General features: G+C 41.8%; 1 protein-coding gene across 6 annotated transcripts in view; it reads left to right on the top strand.

The window, feature by feature from the left end:
• Positions 1-22,251, top strand: part of WDSUB1 (WD repeat, sterile alpha motif and U-box domain containing 1) — a 76,506-nt gene that overhangs the window by 14,653 nt on the left and 39,602 nt on the right. For all 6 annotated transcript variants that reach the window (XR_013347487.1, XM_077829899.1, XM_077829900.1 and 3 more), the window contains exons 3-5: positions 3,633-3,817; positions 20,585-20,677; positions 21,862-21,955. Coding sequence is in view for 5 of the 6 variants with exons in the window: in XM_077829899.1 (XP_077686025.1) it covers positions 3,633-3,817; positions 20,585-20,677; positions 21,862-21,955 (372 nt within the window). In the remaining variant the exon portion in view is untranslated. The remainder of the gene's footprint in view (positions 1-3,632; positions 3,818-20,584; positions 20,678-21,861; positions 21,956-22,251) is intronic.

The following is a 22,251-nucleotide window of genomic DNA, read 5'->3' as shown; positions in this document are numbered from 1 at the left end:
CATGGCCTTGATGTTCTGCATCAACAGGCAAGGGGGAGCGTGCTTGTCAGCTCTCTGCCAAGAGGCGTTCTGTCTGTGGGACTTCCGCATCCAGCATGCAATCCACCTGGAGGCCTACCACCTCCCTGGCATGAAGAATACGCTTGTGAATCGCCTTAGCAGGTCCTTCATCTCTCATTATGAGTGGTCGTTCCATCCGGAGGTGGTCCAGATGCTCTTCTAGAGGTGGGGAACTCCCCGAGTGGACTTATTTGCCACCGTATGGAACAGGAAGTGTCATCAGTTCTGCTCCTGTCGTGGTCAGGAGACCTGATGTACACATTCCCACTGATTCCGCTAATCAGTAGGGCCCTCTCAAAGATCAAGAGGGACGGAGCACGGGTCATCATGATTGTCCTGGCATGGCCAGGTCAACACTGTTTCACCACACTGAGGGATCTGGCAGTAGCTGCCCCCTGGTCACTCCCCAACTGCCTGGACCTCCTGTCGCAGGATCGCAGCCCGTCTACTGCTAAGCCTTGCCTTCCTCTGCCTCGCGGCGTGGATGCTATGTGGCTGAATCCAGAGGAAGGGAGCTGCTCTGATCAGATACAGCCTGGAGAGTAGAAAGCCTTCCACTAGAGTGACTTACCTGACAAAGTGGAAGAGGTTCTCCTACTGGGCATCGGAACATAGCATCTCCCAGATGCATTCACCCTTGCAGTCTATCCTAGATTACCTGCTCTACCTAAAGAACCAGGGCCGAGCCCTGTCTTCTATTAAGGTGCATCTAGCGGCCATCTTGGCTTTTCACCCAAGCATACAGGGGAAATCGGTCTTCTCGCACTAAATGTCGGTCAGGTTCCTAAAGGACCTGGAGAGGCTCTTCCCACTGGTTCGGAACCCGGTCCCTCAATGGGACCTCAATCTGATCCTCGCCAGGCTCACATGCCTGCCCTTCGAGCCTATGGGCTCTTGTCCCCTCTCCTACCTGTTGTGGAAAGTTGCCTTCCTTGTAGCATTTACATTAGCCAGACGAGTGTCAGAGTTGAAAGCCCTGACCGTGGAGCCACCGTATACAGTATCCTTCAAGGACAAGGTTCATCTGCGACCCCATCCAACCTTTCTGCCAAAGGTGGTGTCCTCTTTCCATGTCAATCAGGACATTTGTTTCCTGGTGTTCTGTCCTAAGCTGCACTTGTCTGCTGAGGAGAGGCAGTTGCACACCCTGGATGTTCTGCGTGCCTTGGTGTTCTACGTGGAACGTACCAAACCCTTTCACAGGTCAACCCAGCTCTTCATCACAACAATGGATAGGATTAAGAGCCTGCCGGTGTCCTCTCAGAAGATCTCCAACTGGATTACTTCCTGCATCCAGTCCTGTTATGTGCAGGCACGGGTCCAGCGGCCGCCTATTGTGAAGGACCACTCAACTAGAGCTCAAGCGTTCTCAGTGGCCTTCCTGGCACACCTTCCTATCCAGGACTTTTGCAGGGCCGCGACGTGGTCTTCGGTGCATACGAACACGCCACACTATGCCATCACCCAGCAGGCCAGAGATGACACTGGGTTTGGCAGAGCTGTGTTACAGTCTTCATGTCCATGAACTTCTATCCGCCTCTGGTGGTACTGCTTGGGAGTCACCTAACACGAATGGACATGAGCAAGCAGTTACCTTTTTCATAACTGGTGTTCTTCGAGATACATTGCTCACGTCCATTCCATGACCCACCCTCCTTCCCCACTGTCAGAGTTCCCGGCAAGAAGGAACTGAGGGTGGGGGGAGCCGGTGGTGCCCCTTATACCAGGCCATGCGGAGGGCACCAGAGCTGCTCCCCTACGGATACTGCTGAGGGAAAAACTTCCGGCACCGGTGTACGTGGTGAGCACTCACACGTAACATGAATGGACGTGAGCAACACATCTTGAAGAACACCAGTTACGAAAAAGGTAACTGTCTTTTATCAACTGTTTTGCTTTATCTTTAAATTACCACACTTTGAATGCTGTATGTGTAACTGATTTGTATCCATTGTTATGGCTAAGTTATTGTCCCTCAGAAAAGATCCAGTAAGTGACATAAGCATTTGCAAAGAAACAGTTGACTAGATCTTTCCTGGAGGAAAGAAGGGTGTCTCAGTTTTAGCTGGCATTGAGAAAAGTGAATGGCAGTTATAAAGAGGTGGGGGGAGAAGTGTATTTGTGTTAGTATTCATGATGCTACGGTTAAGGATATAATATGGAAAAAGGTTTCAGAGTGGTAAAGGATATAATATGGAAAAAGGTTTCAGAGTGGTAGGCATGTTAGACTGTAGGAGTAAAAAGAATGAGGAGTACTTGTGGCACCTTAGAGACTAACAAATCTTTTGAGCGTTAGCTTTCGTGGGCTAAAACCCACTTCATCGGATGCATGCAGTGGAAGATACAGTAGGAAGAGATGTGTATATATATACAAACAAGTGTTCCTTTTAGGTAAGAATAGCTTAGTGTAGCTCTTATGTCTGTGTTTAGAGAGAGAGAAGAGCCATTTCATTGATTAATTTATATTTGTAAAACCACAAGAGATGCCTAACTCTTGGCACTTCTGAAAATAATTAAAACTGTAATCCCCAAAAGAAAACCACCAACTATCCCACAATACAGTAATCCATACCGAATAGATGGATAAACTGAATTTTGTCTCACGGGATAGAATTGTTGCTTGTGGTCCACCATTTTCCAACTTGGAGCCTGTTCTAGAGAGCATGGAAGCCAATGAGAGACTTTCCATTGACTTCATTGGGCTTTAGATCAGGTAGGCTCACTGAGTGCAGCCAGTTGATGGGACACTCCACTAATTAAATATGAGCTAATGGCTGGACATTAGAAAGAAGGCAAAACAAACCTGCATATCCACTATAAACTCCTATTTTGCTAGAGATATTTTTTTAAGCGAGTTGTACAAATTCGTTCCTAACTAAAACTTGGCATACAAAACCTCAGGCTGAGAATAATTTAAAAAATAAAAATAAAAAAAATCCTTCGGACTGACTTTGTTTAAAAGAGATTAAAAAAATAGAAATCAGTTCTTTCAGGCATTTTCTTCTTGCATTTCTGTTGTTCAGCAATAGTCCCATGTCCTAAACCGGAAAATATTAGTCTCTTAGACACATAATATGGATCTATGCTTGAGGTTTTGGAGGAGTAAAACCCAGATCTGACAGATTGAAATTTATCTAGTTCATAAATGTGATTTTCTGTTTATGTATATTTAAGTCTCTGTTGTGATGGTTGCATGTTAATCTTTGATTTAGATAAACGTCTGAGTTGTAATTTGCTCAGTATCCTCCTCTTGGGAATACTAAATCCATGAGGGTGGGCTTTAGTTCAGGGCTCATTTTATTACTGAATCAGAATATTGCCTTGGGGTAACATCTCCTATTCTCCTTCTGTGGTCAGAGAGTAAATTGCTGTGCATATGTTATATATGTGCTTATTTCACATCTGTTTGTACAGTTTGTCATCTTCTGTCCTTTTTTATTATACTTTTTAAGCTCCATATTTAGAAACAGTTCAGTTTTTCACTATTTTTTCTATATCATACGGCAGTTAGAGATCAAAACTTCAGAGTATTACATTCCCTAAACTCAATCCTTTATTCTCTTGCTTTTCAGATCTGGGAGCGTTAAGGATGGTTCCTTGATGGCATGTGCGTTTTCTCCTAATGGAAATCTCTTTGTCACTGGATCATCATGTGGAGATTTAACCATTTGGGATGATAAAATGAGATGCTTGTACAATGAAAAAGGACATGATCTTGGTGTCACCTGCTGTGATTTTTCTTCAGAGGCAGTTTCTGGTTAGTTACTTTAATATTTTAAATAATTCCTTTTTCATATTATTTTTTCCTCCAGCTCTTGCTTTTATTGATAACTTTTTTATCATCAGTGCTCAGGGCTGAATAGCAACTGAAAGTGTTCTTGATGTTTCAGACTACTCCCAGTGCCCCGCATTTGCCCTTGTGCTGGAGTTGATGACGAAATGTTCTAGGAATTTAAGTAGATGGTTGTACACTTCATAGCTTGTGTAGACCAAGCTTATTGCACACCCCAGAGGTTCTTTGAATTCCTCTGTTTCCTGCACCCCCACAAAAGCTCACTGTGTGCTACAATCCCATCCCCCATTTTTTTAGGAATTTCCTGCAACTGCCCCCACATTCTCTCCTGCTAGAGATTGTGTGTCCCCCTCATCTTCCTATAGCAGGGTCCCACGTTCTCCCCTCCTCCCATACTAGTGGCTCTGTGTACACCGCTGTTCTAACCACCCCCTCATGTCCTCCATTCCCCTCCATGGTAGGGGTTCTGTCTGACTTCCTTGTTCCCCAGGTCAGGGGCTGTGTGTGTCCCGCCATACCAGGTACCCACAATCTGTCCCCTGTGATAGAATCATAGAATAGAATCATAGAATATCAGGGTTGGAAGGGACCTCAGGAGGTCATCTAGTCCAACCCCCTGCTCAAAAGCAGGTCCCATACCCAATTAAATCATCCCAGCCAGGGCTTTGTCAAGCCTGACCTTAAAAACTTCTAAGGAAGGAGATTCCACCACCTCCCTAGGCAACGCATTCCAGTGTTTCACTACCCTCCTAGTGAAAAAGTTTTTCCTAATATCCAACCTAAACCTCCCCCACTGCAACTTGAGACCATTACTCCTTGTCCTGTCCTCTTCTACCACTGAGAATAGTCTAGAACCATCCTCTCTGGAACTACCTCTCAGGTAGTTGAAAGCAGCTATCAAATCCCCCCTCATTCTTCTCTTCTACAGACTAAACAATCCCAGTTCCCTCAGCCTCTCCTCATAAGTCATGTGTTCCAGACCCCTAATCATTTTTGTTGCCCTTCGCTGGACTCTCTCCAATTTCTCCACATCCTTCTTGTAGTGTGGGGCCCAAAACTGGACACAGTACTCCAGATGAGGCCTCACCAATGTCGAATAGAGGGGGACGATCACGTCCCTCGATCTGCTCGCTATGCCCCTACTTATACATCCCAAAATGCCATTGGCCTTCTTGGCAACAAGGGCACACTGCTGGCTCATATCCAGCTTCTCGTCCACTGTCACCCCTAGGTCCTTTTCCGCAGAACTGCTGCCTAGCCATTCGGTCCCTAGTCTGTAGCGGTGCATTGGGTTCTTCCATCCTAAGTGCAGGACCCTGCACTTATCCTTATAGAACCTCATCAGATTTCTTTTGGCCCAATCCTCCAATTTGTCTAGGTCCCTCTGTATCCTATCCCTGCCCTCCAGCGTATCTACCACTCCTCCCAGTTTAGTATCATCCGCAAATTTGCTGAGAGTGCAATCCACACCATCCTCCAGATCATTTATGAAGATATTGAACAAAACCGGCCCCAGGACCGACCCCTGGGGTACTCCACTTGACACCGGCTGCCAACTAGACATGCAGCCATTGATCACTACCCGTTGAGCCCGACAATCTAGCCAACTTTCTACCCACCTTATAGTGCATTCATCCAGCCCATACTTCCTTAACTTGCTGACAAGAATACTGTGGGAGACCGTGTCAAAAGCTTTGCTAAAGTCAAGATACAATACATCCACTGCTTTCCCTTCATCCACAGAACCAGTAATCTCATCATAGAAGGCGATTTAGATTAGTCAGGCATGACCTTCCCTTGGTGAATCCATGTTGACTGTTCCTGATCACTTTCCTCTCATGTAAGTGCTTCAGGATTGATTCTTTGAGGACCTGCTCCATGATTTTTCCGGGGACTGAAGTGAGGCTTACTGGCCTGTAGTTCCCAGGATCCTCCTCCTTCCCTTTTTTAAAGATTGGCACTACATTAGCCTTTTCCCAGTCATCCGGGACTTCCCCCGTTCGCCACGAGTTTTCAAAGATAATGGCCAATGGCTCTGCAATCACAGCCGCCAGTTCCTTTAGCACTCTCGGATGCAACTCATCCAGCCCCATGGACTTGTGCACGTCCAGTTTTTCTAAATAGTCCCTAACCACCTCTTTCTCCACAGAGGGCTGGCCATCTATTCCCCATGTTGTGATGCCCAGCGCAGCAGTCTGGGAGCTGACCTTGTTCGTGAAGACAGAGGCAAAAAAAGCATTGAGTACATTAGCTTTTTCCACATCCTCCATCACTAGGTTGCCTCCCTCATTTAGTAAGGGGCCCACACTTTCCTTGGCTTTCTTCTTGTTGCCAACATACCTGAAGAAACCCTTCTTGTTACTCTTAACATCTCTCGCTAGCTGCAGCTCCAGGTGCGATTTGGCCCTCCTAATTTCATTCCTACATGCCCGAGCAATATTTTTATACTCTTCCCTGGTCATATGTCCAACCTTCCACTTCTTGTAAGCTTCTTTTTTATGCTTAAGATCTGCTAGGATTTCACCGTTAAGCCAAGCTGGTCGCCTGCCATACTTACTATTCTTTCTACACATCGGGATGGTTTGTCCCTGTAACCTCAACAGGGATTCCTTGAAATACAGCCAGCTCTCCTGGACTCCTTTCCCCTTCATGTTAGTCCCCCAGGGGATCCTACCCATCCGTTCCCTGAGGGAGTCGAAGTCTGCTTTCCTGAAGTCCTGGGTCCGTATCCTGCTGCTTACCTTTCTTCCCTGTGTCAGGATCCTGAACTCAACCAACTCATGGTCACTGCCTCCCAGATTCCCATCCACTTTTGCTTCCCCTACTAATCCTTCCCGGTTTGTGAGCAGGGCTGTCAGGGTTCTGTGTGCTTCATTCCATCTTCCTCCCACTCTCACCCATCCCCCTCCTCCCATGCCAAGCTCCCCCATTCCCCTTCTTCATGGAAGGAGTTTTGTGTGTTACCCCATTTCCCTCTCCCCCTTCAGCAGTGTCTCCTCTTCTCCCCCATGGCAGGGACTCTGAATTCTCATTACTTCCTTTCCTCCATTTTCCTCTTCTCCACCATTCCAAGGGCTCTGCCTCCTCCTTCCAACTCCCCTCCATTCCAAAGACTTTGTGCCCCATTCCCCCACCCCTGCGTGCCAAGGGTTGTGTGCATGCCCCTTTCTCCCATGGAACCCCATACATTCTCCCTCCCCACTATTCTTCTTTCTGTCTGGGAGTGAAGTAATTCACAGGCTAACATGTTAAACTCTATTGGGAGAATGAGCCGAGATTAGATGGATATTGGTTATGTTGGAAGGTGTTAATGGGTGCCATCAACCAGTTGTTTGATCTATAGACAGTTGTAAAGGTGCTTGAGTCTGTAGCTGTGCTCAAGAGGGGCTTCGTGTGCCTCCCATTTTGATTTTCTAATTTTCCCCAAAATCAGTAGGGTTCAGGCCATTAATACCTAGAACATTACCTGAAATTTTGGAATTGATTGGATGGGGCATTCAAAGACAATCATGTTACAGACAGATGGATATACTGACAGGCTAACAGAAAAATGCTGTCAAATTTAGTGTAAGGCCTTTGCAAGCTCAGCCAATAAGTAGTCCAGCATATTTATAAAATCATTCAGTTGCTGATTATATTAAGTTAGGGTCTATATTAATAGACCTCCACTAGCCGGATAATTAAACTTGCTGAGTACAGGTAGGTGTGATAGTTGGGGCAGAGGTGGGTCCAAAAAGCAGAGTGCTGGAATTTTGAACAGAATATTCTCCTTGAACGCACATAAGGGATTCCCTCTTTTATATAAGCTTCTAGTTAGCAGGTGTCTAATACATTTGAAGCTCCTCTGCCCTCTAGCTGCAGAGGGAGGGTGAGGAAGGTGGCCCTTTCTGTGTTCTCTGCCCTACAGAGGCCCTGATTGAAGAAAGCACTTAATTGGATGCGTAAGTCTCAGTGATTTCGCATTTATTATTTTACTGAATCAGGGCCAGAGTCTCCTGGCTGTCCTGAGGGAGGAGAATCTTTGCTATCGTTCCTATTCCTTAGAGACACCACTGTCAGAAGGGAACGTCTCTGCTATTCTACCTCTCTATTACCTCTCTAGCTACTGTGAGAAAGGGAGGGAGAAAGGGTTTCTGCTATTCTACCCCATCCTCCTTCCTCCATTTCGGTTTTTCTTTAAGCAGCAGAAACAGCACCTTGAAAGTGATATCATTATAGAAACATAGTGTAGACTTGATGCAACCATTATAGGACATCTGGTCCAATCTCCTGCATTGAGGCAGGACTAAGTATTATCTAGACCATTCCTGACAAGTGCTGTTCTTTAAAATCTCCAGTGATGGAGATTCCACAACCACCCTAGGTCAGTGGTTCCCAAACTTGTTCCACCGCTTGTGCAAGGAAAGCCCCTGGTGGGCCGGGCCGGTTGCGGCCGAACCTGAGGATGTGTCAGGTAAACAAACTGGCCCAGCCCATCAGGGGCTTTCCCTGCATAAGCGGTGGAACAGGTTTGGGAACCACTGCCCTAGGTAATTTGTCCCAGTGTTTGACTACTCTTACAGTTAGTAAGTTTTTCCTAATATCTTACCTAAATCTCCCTTGCTGCAGTCTAAGTCCATTACTTCTTGTCCTGTCCTCAGTGGATAAGGAGAACGATTTATCACCTTCCTCTGTATAACAATCTTTTATGTACTTGAAGACTGTTATCATATTCCCCTTCAATCTTCTCTTCTGCAAACTAAACAAACCCAAGTTTTTCACTCTTCCCTTATAGGTCATAGTTTCTCAACATTTAATCATTTTTTGCTCTCCTCAGGACTTCCTCAAGTTTGTCTACATCTTTCCTGAAGTGCGTTGCTCAGAACTGGACACAGTATTCCAGTACTTAACAGTACTGAGTAGAGTGGAATAATTACTTGTGTCTTGCTTACAACACTCCTGCTAATGCATCCCATAATGTTTGGTTTTTTTGCAACAGTATTACACTGTTGACTCATTTAGTTTGATTTACTATAAGCCCTGATCCTTTTCAGGAACACTCCTTCCTAGGCAGTTATTTCCCATGTTGTATATGTGCAATTGATTATTCCTTCCTAAGTGTAGTACTTTGCATTTGTCCTTACTGAATTTTATCCTGTTTATTTCAGACCATTTCCTCAGGAACATTTTGAATTCTAATTCTGTCCTCCAAAGCGCTTGCAACCCCTTCTGGCATCGTATCATCTGCAAACTTTATAAGTGTACTCTCTGTGCCATTCATCCAAATTTATAAGATATTGAATTGAACTGGACAGATCCCTGCAGGACCCCACTTGATATGCCCTTCCCATTTCATTGTGAACCATTGATAACTACTCTCTGAGTACACTTTTCCAGCCATTTGTGCAGCACTTTATAGTAGATTCATCTAAGCTATATTTCTGTTTTGTTTACGTGAGAAGATCACGTGAGACAATATCAAAAGACTTATTAAATACGAGATAATCACATCTACTGCTTCCCGCCCAACCACAAGGCTTGTTACCCTGTCAAAGAACAATATTAGTTTGGCATGCTTTGGCTTGATTTGTTTTTGACAAATCCATGTTGACTGTTACATGTCACCCTATTTACTTCTAGGTGATGACAAATCGATTGATTATTTGCTTCATTATCTTTCTGGGTACCAAAGTTAAACTTCCTGGTCAGGATTGCACTTATTCCCTTTTTTATAAATAGGTATTTTATTTGCCCTTTTCCAGTCCTCTGGGATCTCTCCTGTCGTCCGTGAGTTCTTATTATTTCATGATCACTTTCATCCAAGATGCCTCCCACCTTCAGCCAGTTCCTCCTTGTTTTCAGAATCAAATCTAGAATAGCCTTTTCACTGGTTCCTTTCTCCCATCTTCTGTAATAAAGAAGTTGTCTCCACTGCATTCCAAGAACTTGTTGGATAATCTGTGCTCTGCTGTATTACTTCCAAACAGGTGTCTGGGTAGTTGAAGTCCCCCATCATCACCAAGTCCTGTTTTGGATTATTTTGTAAGTTTTTTGTTTTGTTTTGTTTTTTAAAAAAAGCTTCATTCACCTCTTCTTTCTTGTGAGGAGGCTTAAAGTAAACTCCTACCATGACATCACTCTTGGCTTTTTTGCCCGTTTTATCCTTCCCCGGATATTTTCAACAAGCCTGCCTACCACTTCTATCTCAACCTCAGTGCAGGTGTATACACCTCCTCCCTCTTTTCCCTGCCTGTCCTTCCCTGAGCAAGCTGTACCCTTCTATACTGATATTCCAGTCAGGTGAATTATCCCACCAAGTTTCTGTGGTGCCAGTTATGTCATAATTGTGATTATTCACTAGTATTTCTAGTTCTTTCTGTTTATTCCCCATACTTCTTGCATTAGTATACAGACATCTAAGATGTTCATTATAGTTCTCCTCTGTATTCCCACTTGTATCTCCTTTGTCCCTGCCATGATTGCCCATGTTTCCCCCAGATTTTGACCCTTCACCCAGGTCGTCATGTTTTGGACTTAACTGTGGGGTTTTGTTTCCTGTGCAACCTAGTTTAAAGCTCACCTCAATTGGTTAGCTGGACTGTATTTGAAGATACTTTCCCCCTTCTTTGATAGGTGGACCCCATCTCTGCTCAGCAGTCCCTCTTCTCGGAATAGCAACCCATGGTCAAGGAAGCCAAAGCCCTTTGGGCACCACCATCTGTGTAGACATGTATTCACCTCCAGGGTGTATCTCTCTGCCTGGGCCCCTCCCCTCCTCTTGACTTGAAGGATTGATGAGAACACCACTTGTGCCCCCAGTTTCTTCACCCTCACTCCCAGAGCCCGGTCGTCATTTCTGATTTGCTCAGGGTCATCCCTCATAGTATCATTAGTGCCCACATGGATGAGCAGCATGGGGTAGTAGTCAGAGGGCCTGATGATCCTTGGCAGTCCTTCCATAATGTCTCAGATACAGGGCCCTGGCAGGCAGCACACCTCCTAGGATTCATAGATACTAAGGTCAGAAGGGACCATTATGATAATCTAGTCTGATCTTCTGCACAATGCAGGCCACGGAATCTCACCCACCCACTCCTGCGAAAAACCTCTCACCTATGTCTGAGCTATTGAAGTCCTCAAATCGTGGTTTAAAGACTTCAAGGAGCAGAGAATCCTCCAGCAAGTGATCCGTGCCCCATGCTACAGAGGAAGGCGAAAAACCTCCAGGGCCTCTTCCAGTCTGCCCTGGAGGAAAATTCCTTCCCGACCCCAAATATGGCAATCAGCTAAACCCTGAGCATATGGGCAAGATTCACCAGCCAGATACCCAGGAAATAATTTTCTGGGATGCCAGGTCAGGCAGGCAGATGGATGTCTCCATCCTCCTTAGAGTCACCAACCACCATCACCTTTCGTTTTCTCTTGAGAGCGATGGCTGCAGTCCTCCCAGCCATGAGGGTGAATGACTGCACCACCACCATCTTTGAGGGACATTCCTCATCCCTCAGGACCAGGGCAGCATACCAGTTTTTCATCTTTATTGACAATGGGTTTGGAGTAGCGGTGGTGCATTGCCTGCTGCCAGAGGTAACCAGCAGCCAGCTTCCTCTGTTTGAAGGAGCTGTTTCCTCTTTCCCTGGCGGTTCATCTGCAGTCCTCTCCAGCTGGATTAGTTCCTCAACCTTGAAGTCTCCATATGCATGTTTTCAATGAATTTTTCATTTTCATGGATGCTCCTCAGCCTAGCCATCTCCTCCTGTAGCTCTCCCACCTGCTCCTTGAGAGATTCTACCAATAGACACCTTTCATGCAGGATGGTCTTCCCAGCCTGGCTTTCTGTGACAGGGAAATGCAGCCTGCAATCCCTGTGAATCCACGCCCAGGATCTGGGTAGGGGAATTCATGGTCAGAGTCTCTGTCTCCATATAGATGCAGGTGAAGGCTCCAGGAGCAGTGTTGGCATTGGGGAGGCAGCCTTTCCAAATCATGCTGATTTTATTCTTTCTCCCTCCTACAAACTCCCTCTCAAACTCCTCTGTTTGCTGCCCCTTGTTCGCTAGCTCCTCTTGGTCACTTAACACCTGGCTTTTAAGTCCTTCTCTCCTAGGTCAGTCCTGCCCTCTCATTCTTGACAGTTTCACTGCTTTCTCCAAGTTCTGAATAACAGCAGTGATATTGACCAGTCTTGTTGTTTTCACTTTGCTGTTGCTTGGCATTTGGTAATGTCTGTCTGCAGAGTCAGAGCAGAACTGGATTAAGTTTTTTCAGGGCCATAGACACAACACAGTGTAGGATCCACTGTGGCCGGACCCTCTGCTTGAAGTGACAGTGGTCCTCATCTTCATTTAAAGAGTGGCAGAGGTGGCAGCTGGCAGGCCCCTCCTCACTGGTGCTTATTCCTGCAGCCAGGATGCTCCCATTGGGGTGGTGAATAGGCTAAGACAACTACTCCTGCCACACATGCATTTCTTTACTGGGGTATTGTTGGTCACATAATGAGTCCTATAGTTAACACCCCATTGAAATATGTGGGGCCATTCAAACTTCTTAGCGCTATTATGTCAGGCTGTCTACAGATTTAGGCAGACACCACTACATCTATTATGCTGTGTTCATATTTTCAGGCTTTTGCTCACAACCAAGAGGGCTAGAAACTTTTTAAAAAAAATGAAATCTGAGATGCTGACATAATTGCAGGAGCTGTTGCCCTGGGCATGGGCCTACACTGCCTGTGCCTTGGTCCAGCCCTGAGAAAGACAACACTACACTGATTTTCATTCCGTTCACATTTGGAAGGTTATCTTTGGAATGGCAGTAGCTAGAAATTTAACTTTTATTTATAAATGAAAATTTAAGTTCTACAGAAATTGATATCTTCAGCTTCTACACTTGGCAGGGAAAGCTTTGTACTTGCCTTAAGCAAGTAGATTTTTCATATCCTACATCAAACCAGGATTCATTGCAGAATTTATGAGGGATGGCTGTGAAGAGATGTGTGGTGTAGTTGTGTAAGCATTGAATTTGTACAGCAGAGATAACAGTAGTTACCTAACCAGCAGAACTGTACAAATAGAAATGAAGGAGAATCCAGAAGAATGACAAAGGTGTGAAGCTGTTAAGTTCAAAAGTATCTGGCAGGTTGAAAGGCTAACATATTTCATAAAGAGCTAGAAAACCCCATAAATAATAACTTGATTTTGTGGGAGGCCATAGCATGAAACAGGAGCCCTAGTTTCAGTGACAATTTATTAGCATGTAACCTGCCTTAATACTCTGATCATTTTTATTTCTGCTTTGTAGATCTGTTTATAAAGCCAAGGTTCATAGTTTTTTTTTTTTTTTGTGATCTTTCATGTAGTGGTAAATAAAGTTCTCTTTTCAAAGTTCATAAATATGCCAGCCACTGTTTTAGTGAAAAGAAAAGGAGTACTTGTGGCACCGTAGAGACTAACAAATTTATTTGAGCATAAGCTTTCGTGAGCTACAGCTCACTTCTTCAGATGCATGCAGTGGAAAATACAGTGGAGAGATTTTATATACATAGAGAACATGAAACAATGGGTGTTACCATACACACTGTAATGAGAGTGATCAGGCAAGGTGAGCTATTACCAGCAGGAGAGAAAAAAAACCTTTTGTAGTGATAATCAAGGTGGGCCATTTCCAGCAGTTGACAAGAATGTGTGAGGAACAGTAGGGGGGGAAAAATAAACATGGGGAAATAATTTTACTTTGTGTAATGACACATCCACTCCCAGTCTTTAGTCAAGCCTAATTTAATGGTGTCCAGTTTGCAAATGAATTCCAATTCAGCAGTCTCTCGTTGGAGTCTGTTTTTGAAGTTTTTTTGTTGAAGAATTGCAACTTTTATGTCTGTAATCGAGTGACCAGAGAGATTGAAGTGTTCTCCATCTGGTTTTTGAATGTTCTAATTCTTGATGTCTGATTTGTGTCCATTTATTCTTTTACGTAGAGACTGTCCGGTTTGGCCAATGTACATGGCAGAGGGGTATTGCTGGCACATGGTGGCATATGTCACATTGGTAGATGTGCAGGTGAACAAGCCTCTGATAGTGTGGCTGATGTGATTAGGCCCTATGATGGTGTCCCCTGAATAGATATGTGGGCACAGTTGGCAACGGGCTTTGGATGTAGAAGCCCTCTACACCAACATTCCACACAAAGATGGACTACAAGCCGTCAGGAACAGTATCCCCGATAATGTCACGGCAAACCTGGTGGCTGAACTTTGTGACTTTGTCCTCACCCATAACTGTTTCACATTTGGGGACAATGTATACCTTCAGATCAGCGGCACTGCTATGGGTACCCGCGTGGCCCCACAGTATGCCAACATTTTTATGGCTGACTTAGAACAACGCTTCCTCAGCTCTCGTCCCCTAGTGTCCCAACTCTACTTGTGTCACACTGATGATATCTTCTTCATCTGGACCCATGGAAAAGAAACCCTTGAGGAATTCCACCATGATTTCAAGTGAGCTGTAGCTCACGAAAGCTTATGCTCAAATAAATTTGTTAGTCTCAAAGGTACCACAAATAGTCCTTTTTGCGGATACAGACTAACGCGGCTGCTACTCTGAAACCCGTTTTAGTGAAGTATCCATTGGAATTCTTAAAAATGCCAAAAAATGATAATTCTACAGTAAGCATGTTTCATACTACCAAACGGCATTGGTTACAGTTAAGGATAATATATTACAGAAAGCTCTAACTATCACCTGCTGTAGAGAGACAGGAAAAATTTGAGAAAGCAGAAAGTGATCACATGCTCCTGAGTGAAAAGTTAGCGATTGATAATACCAAATCTATCAAGTGTGTGTCCACTGAAAGGTGCGCAGTAATAAGGGGAATAATTTCCAAGTTGTGAGGGACAGCACTGAATTATTCTGTCATGATATAAGAAGGGTTTTGATGTTTAAATAAAATCTCTAAACAGGGGAAAGACTCCCAGAAAATTCAGTTATGAACTAAGAATTACTTACACCCTTGCTCCTGTGATTTCCTTTCCCCTAAAGTGGATCATGGTTTTGGAAAGAAAATATTCTAAAGATTACTTCGTAGATTTAAAAGTTGTGTCACCAGTAATGCTACCTCCTGTTAGTTCTGCCTTGTAAGAGAGAAATGGACAAGAAAATGTGCATTTCCATGCATGAGAGTACAGGGTTTCGTTTTGTTTTGTTTTTTGGCTGGTCCCAATCGTTTAGTTTGAAAACTGATAGTAATTTTTTTTAAATGAAATGTTATTGGAATCTTATTTTTTTTCCTCAGTTTTCTTGCTAATAGTTGAAACTTTCAGTATTACTAACAGCCTTTAAAAGGTTGCAAAGCTCATAAAAGCAGTGCTTACCAGTACAATGAAAAGAAAATCTTTTTTTTAAACTGGGTTTCTTCACCTTTCTAATTCAAAGAACAACCTATGAAACCAAAGTTTCTGATTATTCTTTACCCATTAGGCTATTCATAACAGATGACTCTGCTATTTTCTTTAAATTGGATTTAGTTATGGTTAATTAGAATCTTAACACTTCTTTTCCCAGAAGATATAGATTTTAATTGCTCTGGAAAAAATAAGGTTTGATTTGATAAATTGCACTTCTTTTGTTATATTTAAATAATCAGCTGTGTTAAGTGGGAGGTTGTTTTTTCCACAAGTTAGTGTATAAAATATATGGTTTAAAAGCTTACATTGTGGTTTAGGATTTCTACAATTCAGCACTTTTCTTTTCTCCTCTAGAATCTTGTGTTGAATCTTTATTTCTGTTGATTTAGATTTAATTTTGATTTTTTTTCCAAGTTGTCTATTTCTGTGACATACGTTATTATAGTTTCTTTCTTTTCATTCTGACAGTGATGCACTGTAGATGGTTTTCTTCTCATTTGGGAAAACTACTAAAAGCCATTCTTCTGTTTCCATCCTGCCAAGTACATCAAATCTTTTTTTTTTTCTTTTTTTCTTTTTTTTTTTTAAGATCAGGCTTGACAAAGCCCTGGCTGGGATGATTTTAGTTGGGGATTGGTCCTGCTTTGAGCAGGGGGTTGGACTAGATCACCTCCTGAAGTCCCTTCCAACCCTGATAATCTATGATCTCACTTCCCTGTAGTTGTTTACTAATTGGCTTCTTGGAATTGAATCCACTTTATAAATAGCTCTTCCTTCTCATCATGGTAAGAATTGTGTAGTTAACCTGCAATTGCAGGATAGAGAGCTGTATGCTTTTGTTTCTATTTAAAGTCAAGCATTCTAGCTTTAAAAATCTCAGTAGTGGAAAAAGGAAATATTGAAAATGAATCCCAAAAGCTACTAGAAAAACATGCTGAAAACAGAGTTAGTAGCAATGTTGTTACTGATCTGTAAAACGAAAAGTGTGCATAATTTGTTCTATACATTCTCATTTTAAGTGCTTTCTTTTCGTTATAATTTATGGATGGAGAATAAAGGTGTTATTTCCCTGGGGATTTGATAGAATACAGTTGTTTTTCACAACTCCTTTCATATTCTCGGGAATCCCAAAGTGCTTGACAAACAAAACTTAATATCTCTTTATAAGGCTGTGACATCATATAAAATTGTGGGCCACCCCTTCACGTCAAGTCAGAGTTTAGTATGGCCTTGTTTTTGCTGGGACTATGTCTTCACTGCCCCCCAAATGTGGTTTTTTTAAATGAGATAGCTTATCTATATTAGTTATATTACTATAAACAAAACAAAAAACCCAACACCTGGTTTGGCAGTGAAGACTTAATCTAGGAAAAGAGATGTGTTCTTAACATGCTAGCTAACATGAGGTAACGTTAATAATATGAGGTAAAATTCTAGTGAAGAAAAGGAAGTTTGTAGCATTAACACAAATTAGCATTCCGAGTTGAAGACCGAGGGGGAGCCTAAAGTCCCTCAAACTGCCTTCTGTTTACTTGGACTTAACTCATGTTAGCTAGGGTAAAGAACAGGGTAAAGAACACACCTTTTTTATCTAGTGAAGATAAGGCTTCTGCAAGCATTGTATAAGGCACTTGTTTATGATCACTATTGAGGGAAATGTGATGGGGAGCACTCCCTTCCCCACATCAGCAGTTGTGGTTTGTACAGTTATTGGGTTTCTGATGTGGTGTTTCACTGACTGGATTTCTTGATATTTGGGGAGGGCAGGCCACTGACCGTTATGTACTGTTCTTAAAACAAAGATTATGAATGTTTCTCCCCTCCTCAATAACTGCTCCTGCTTTAGGGTTTGAGCCTTCAAAGTGTGTTCTGGCCCCAATCCAGCAAATGACTTAAGCACATTCTTTGCTGGATCAGAGCCAGTGTACTTAACACATTGCAGATTCGAGCCCTTGGATGTTAGTATAGCACAGAAGAGACAGAAACAATAAGAGTTAAAATATTGGGCAGATTCTTTCCTGCACGATATCTTCACACAGCATGGGAGATGGAGGGGGGAGGCCTCAGAGAGCCCTGTTTTGGATTTGTGATTCCCAGGACCGGCCCTGTCCCTGTCCGTGCTTAGAAAATCTGGTGGGCAGCAATGTATTGTACCTTTGTCACAGGGTATTTAAAAGATTCTGTGCTGATGGAGGATTACTGTGGCAAAGAGGAGGGAGGTAGCAAGACCCAACTGCAGCACCAAGCAGGGAATACTCATCAACAGGGAATTCTCTGCTGGACATTTGCAACCCATTTATGCCATCTAAGTGGAGCCAAGGGGCCATAAACCAGATTGAGGATCTGGCCCATTGTCTGATTGTACCTAATAGGAAAATAATCCTAGGCCCAAACTGCAAAGATTAGATCCTATGCAAAACTTGTATTTAAGATGTTTGGATCCAAGGCTTTGGGTCAGCCCATTGTACAGATAGAGGAAAGCTGCAAAGTTCAAAACTGCATCTGAGTTTACGCACAGTTCGTGGATTTTGGATCTGAGGTGGTGATTTGGACCCAGTTCTAATGAGAACTGGTCAAGAATATCTTTATTTCTGTGTGACAGATTACCCTAGATATGCTTCCATTATTATGGAGAACTAGAATTAAATTTTGTTCTGACTTACTGATTGGGGTGTGTCGGGTTTAATTCAGAGCAGGAGTTTAGCTGCTATGTAGGTCATGGGAGTACATAATAAGGCTCTATAGGAGAAAGTTTCATCTAGTTTTTCCAAAATGTAAAACAAAGTTGGGCAAAGGAATAAATGTAATTTGGTTGTCTGGGGTCACTTCTCTGATTTTTCTACATTCTCCACAGTCTTATACATATACACAGGTATCACTCCTTCACGCCTCCCCAGAGCTGTACCCAGCCATTCTCCTGGGAAAACAGACCAAATTTGGAGACATGCATACTGTCATTGCATTGTTAACTATCCAGTTAAAGAGCCATTTTTAATTAATATCACATGAAAATCTGTATTAAACAAGGCTTGCATAAGGGCAGGAGAAAGCCGTTAGGCTTGGTACCATTTAGAAGTTATAAACATATGCTTCAAATTTCCTTCTCTTGAATTTTTGGATTTTCAAATGTAGGTTTTTACTCCCAAAACCCATTGCATACAGATTGGTTTTGAAATGTCAAGGTTTATGTCAAATTATGTGTGAAAGATTTATACAAAATTAAAATTTATGAAAAAGCGAGACATCATCTTAAATGAGGCACAAAGTTTTAAAGATTAAAATAACACAAATAATATAACAGTTGCCAAGGAGACAGGTATTTCCACAGTCAGTAAAGGAGCGTGACCTTTTTTTTAGATTTTTCAGCCATCCAAACTGGACTGCATTCAGCACCTTCAGTAGACAAATTAGCTAGCTAAAGGCAGAGTTCCACCCTCCAATATAGCTCCCCACTTACGTTGCTGGAGTTACCTATTCAAACACTAATGATGAGTTTGGCTCATTATTTTTTAATGTGCAGAATAGCAGTTATATACAGTATTTAAAACAAATTTGCTACCAAGCCCTCAGTCAGTGCTGATCGCTTCTTAGGTTTTAGGAGCAGTTTTATCATACCGTTACAACTGCCTCACGCACTGCTCAAAATCTTAGAATACTTAGAAATGGAATGCACTCATTGGCATTGTATATTTTAAAAGAGCAAACTTCTTTCATGTGCACTGTTTTAATTGTCTCTTATCTGTAATAACTAGAGCAGCTTTTCTCAAACTGGTACTGGGTTTGCAGTCAGTTGGTACATAGGTTCATTTATAGGAATATGATCACGTAACTAAATTGATTAGTTATGAAAATATGTGAAGTATTCTTGAATTTTACATGTGTACATTAGGTTTTAAAGTTTGGGAACTGCTGACCTTGAGAGAACATGCATATAACGTTTTAAGGCTCTCTGGCTTCATCCAACACAAAAAAGAAACAACCTTTATTATCCATTTTGATCAACCTATCTTCAAGTAGTCAATAATTTGAGTAGTAGGAGGAAGGAGAAACAAAAACTAAAGAAAACAAGACTGGAAACTATGAATGTACAGAGTATCTTTCGAAAAACATCCCCACAGTTTTGTATTGCCAGGTTTGTCACAAAATTGTATCATCACAGTAAATTGGCGGTAGAATCTGTTTCTAGAGATCTAACTTCTATATAAATCACCTTTTTCAAATACAGCAGAAGCTTGCTAATTTGTACTAATGACTGGTAGGCCTTTTGTGAATTACTGAATTTTGTGAATAAGCACACTAGAAAAAATGTGAGATCTGGTTAATGGTTTTACTACTTTGTATTCACTGTACATTTAATTTGAAAATCGAAATTTCTGTCTGTAAGGACCATGCTTTTCCTGGTCCCCTTGTCGTATGGTATCCTTCTTAGGTAGATATTTAACTTAGATTATCATAGAAGTGTAGAACTGAAAGGACCTCGATCGGTCATCTGGTCCAGTGCCCTAATCTCTCTGGTGCTTTAGTCATTTATTTGATGATTGTGTTTTAGATTTAATTATGATTATACCTCATAGTATTTACCTTATAACAATATAATTTGTTAGTTTATGTGTGGCATATATTGTAGAAGTTACGAAGTCTTAGAAAAGGCTTTCTACACTTAAGTCGTTGCTGTAAAATTGGAACGGAAATTGTTTTTAGTGTGTGAATTATAAATTTGGGCCTACTCTAAATGAAATAATATATATTAATCCTTGAAAATAAAAATATTCATAAAACCATTGCAGTTTCCTGTTTTGTGACTTTTGGTGGAGGGTTGTTTTTTTGTTTTTGTTTTTTTAATATATTTTCTGTAGGACTTTTAAATCCTTTACAAATAAATCAGATCAAATACACATGGAAGCCACTCTTTTTTGTTGTCATAACATCACAAAAAAAGACTTTTTAAAAACTTTAAATAATGTGCAGATGCTTTCCTGCATTGTAGCTCCACTCGGCCTGGGAGGTGCAGAGGGGAGCCCTCAGGGAGAAATTAAACTATCTAGTATGGCTGGTGGTAGTCTTTAGCTTTGCCTGCTATCTCATTTTTTTTGTCACAACTGCTCAGTTTTGGATTTCTTCCACCTGTATTATTCATGAAACAACATTTAAATATATCTGCTATATGATTTAACTTGATTGCAAAATCATAACATTAATTTGTATAATTATTTTATCAACCCTTTAAAAAGGTATTAGGAATGTGGAAGCTAATTTTCAAATTGAAATGTTAGAATTGTAACCTAGTGTACTGGTCTGTCATGTTCTTTTCGGTGCTTCTGGTCCCCTTTAAAACATTTTCATTTTATCAGATGGAGAACAAGGATCCAGATATTTCCGAATGGCATCTTGTGGTCAGGATAACCAGATCAAGCTTTGGCTTATTTCACTAGCTGATGTCTTAGGTATGTATAGCAATAATTTTCTTTTTACTCAAAATTAATAGCTATTTAGTTACAATTTAGTGCTAATAAGCTCATATCTATCAAGGTTATAGGTACAAAGTTAGTGAGACTAATCACATACTTTTAAAGTTAAGCTCCTACTTAAGTGCTTTGCTAGAGTGGAGTCAGAGGGTCTCAACACTGTGCAGGATCAAGCCTTGCTTAACTCCTCTATTTATTAAAGTTTTTAACTGATGTACAGTAACCAGTTACAGTATGTTACAAATCCACAGAATAATTCATACATAATTATGTTACACATTTTATTATACAAGAATATTTTTTATTTGTTGGAAGCTACCAATAATTTGTTTGAGTGTAGAACTGTTGAAAGGTGCTAGGTTGACATGGTTGGAGACCAGAGTCCTTTCTTTATCTCTCCCAAAGAGGTACAGTCCAGACAGTGATGGTATTAACTACCCCAGTCCTGAGTTAAAGTTGACCGTCACTAGGAGTGACTCATTTGTCCATTAAATCCATGACATCTGCTAAAACTGAAACAAGTGTGTCTGCTGTGGGGTGGTTGCTTTGTGATTTAGGTACCAGTCCAGTAGAAGTGGAACTGAGAGCTCAAACTATTTTCAATAAAGGGGGGGAAAACCTTCCCTCCTCTTTTCTTTGTGTTCTGTACATAAGTGGGCTGTATGTATGTGTAGTTATTTAACTGTATAGGAATATAATTATAAATTCCATACAAAAACCTATTTTAAAAGAATATTAAGATTTCAAAATGAAGCAGCAGAAGTGAGGAAATACTAAAGTTAAGGTTGCCTATGTAATCCTAATTACCCACTTCTGTGCATGCATTATGGTCTGAGGCCAGATCCATGAGTCTGCTTTGGTGGCACAAAACAGCTACAAAGCCAGTTTATCCAGGAATTCTAAGTAGAGTAGGACCATAATAACAGCTTCTGTGTCCACCCTTCTTGCACACTATATGGCGCAAGGGACCTGGCCAAAGAACAGAGGGTGTGGTTGGAGGGTGTCCCTATGCCCCAATGATCCAACTGGCTTCACTTGATTACAATCAAGCTCTCACATTTTCAGTCCTTTTAAAGTAATAAATCAAAACATTTTTAAAAGGAAAATGATTGGTTAACAAGTTTAGAAAAATCATGTTCTACTTTTTATAATTGTGTTTGTAGGTTGTGAATTAAAATATGAATGCACATTGAATGGACACTCTGCCCCAGTCCTGGCTTGCGCTTTTTCCTGTGATGGGCAGATGTTAGTTTCAGGGTAAGCAGTTTCACTTAATTTTAGTTATTTAAGTTTTACAGTAGATGTCTGTGCTTAGATGAACATTTATCTCCCCCTTCTGAAGTGGAAACTGAGTTGTTTTTGTTTTTAAGCACTGAAGTTAATTCAGAAATTACTAAGGAATAGGATGAGTGTGTTTGGAGTGGGGAGAACTCAATTTCAGCTTTGGTGTATGAAAAGCTTTTCTGGACACTTATCTGCATTATTACATGAAGATAATATAAACAGTGGCCTAGAACTTTAAAAAAAATTACTTTGTTTTAAAATATTTCCTT

The sequence above is a fragment of the Eretmochelys imbricata genome, chromosome 11 (genome assembly GCF_965152235.1).
Source record: "Eretmochelys imbricata isolate rEreImb1 chromosome 11, rEreImb1.hap1, whole genome shotgun sequence".
In the NCBI taxonomy this organism is placed as follows: Eukaryota; Metazoa; Chordata; order Testudines; family Cheloniidae; genus Eretmochelys; species Eretmochelys imbricata.
This window is presented reverse-complemented; position numbering and strand designations above follow the sequence as displayed.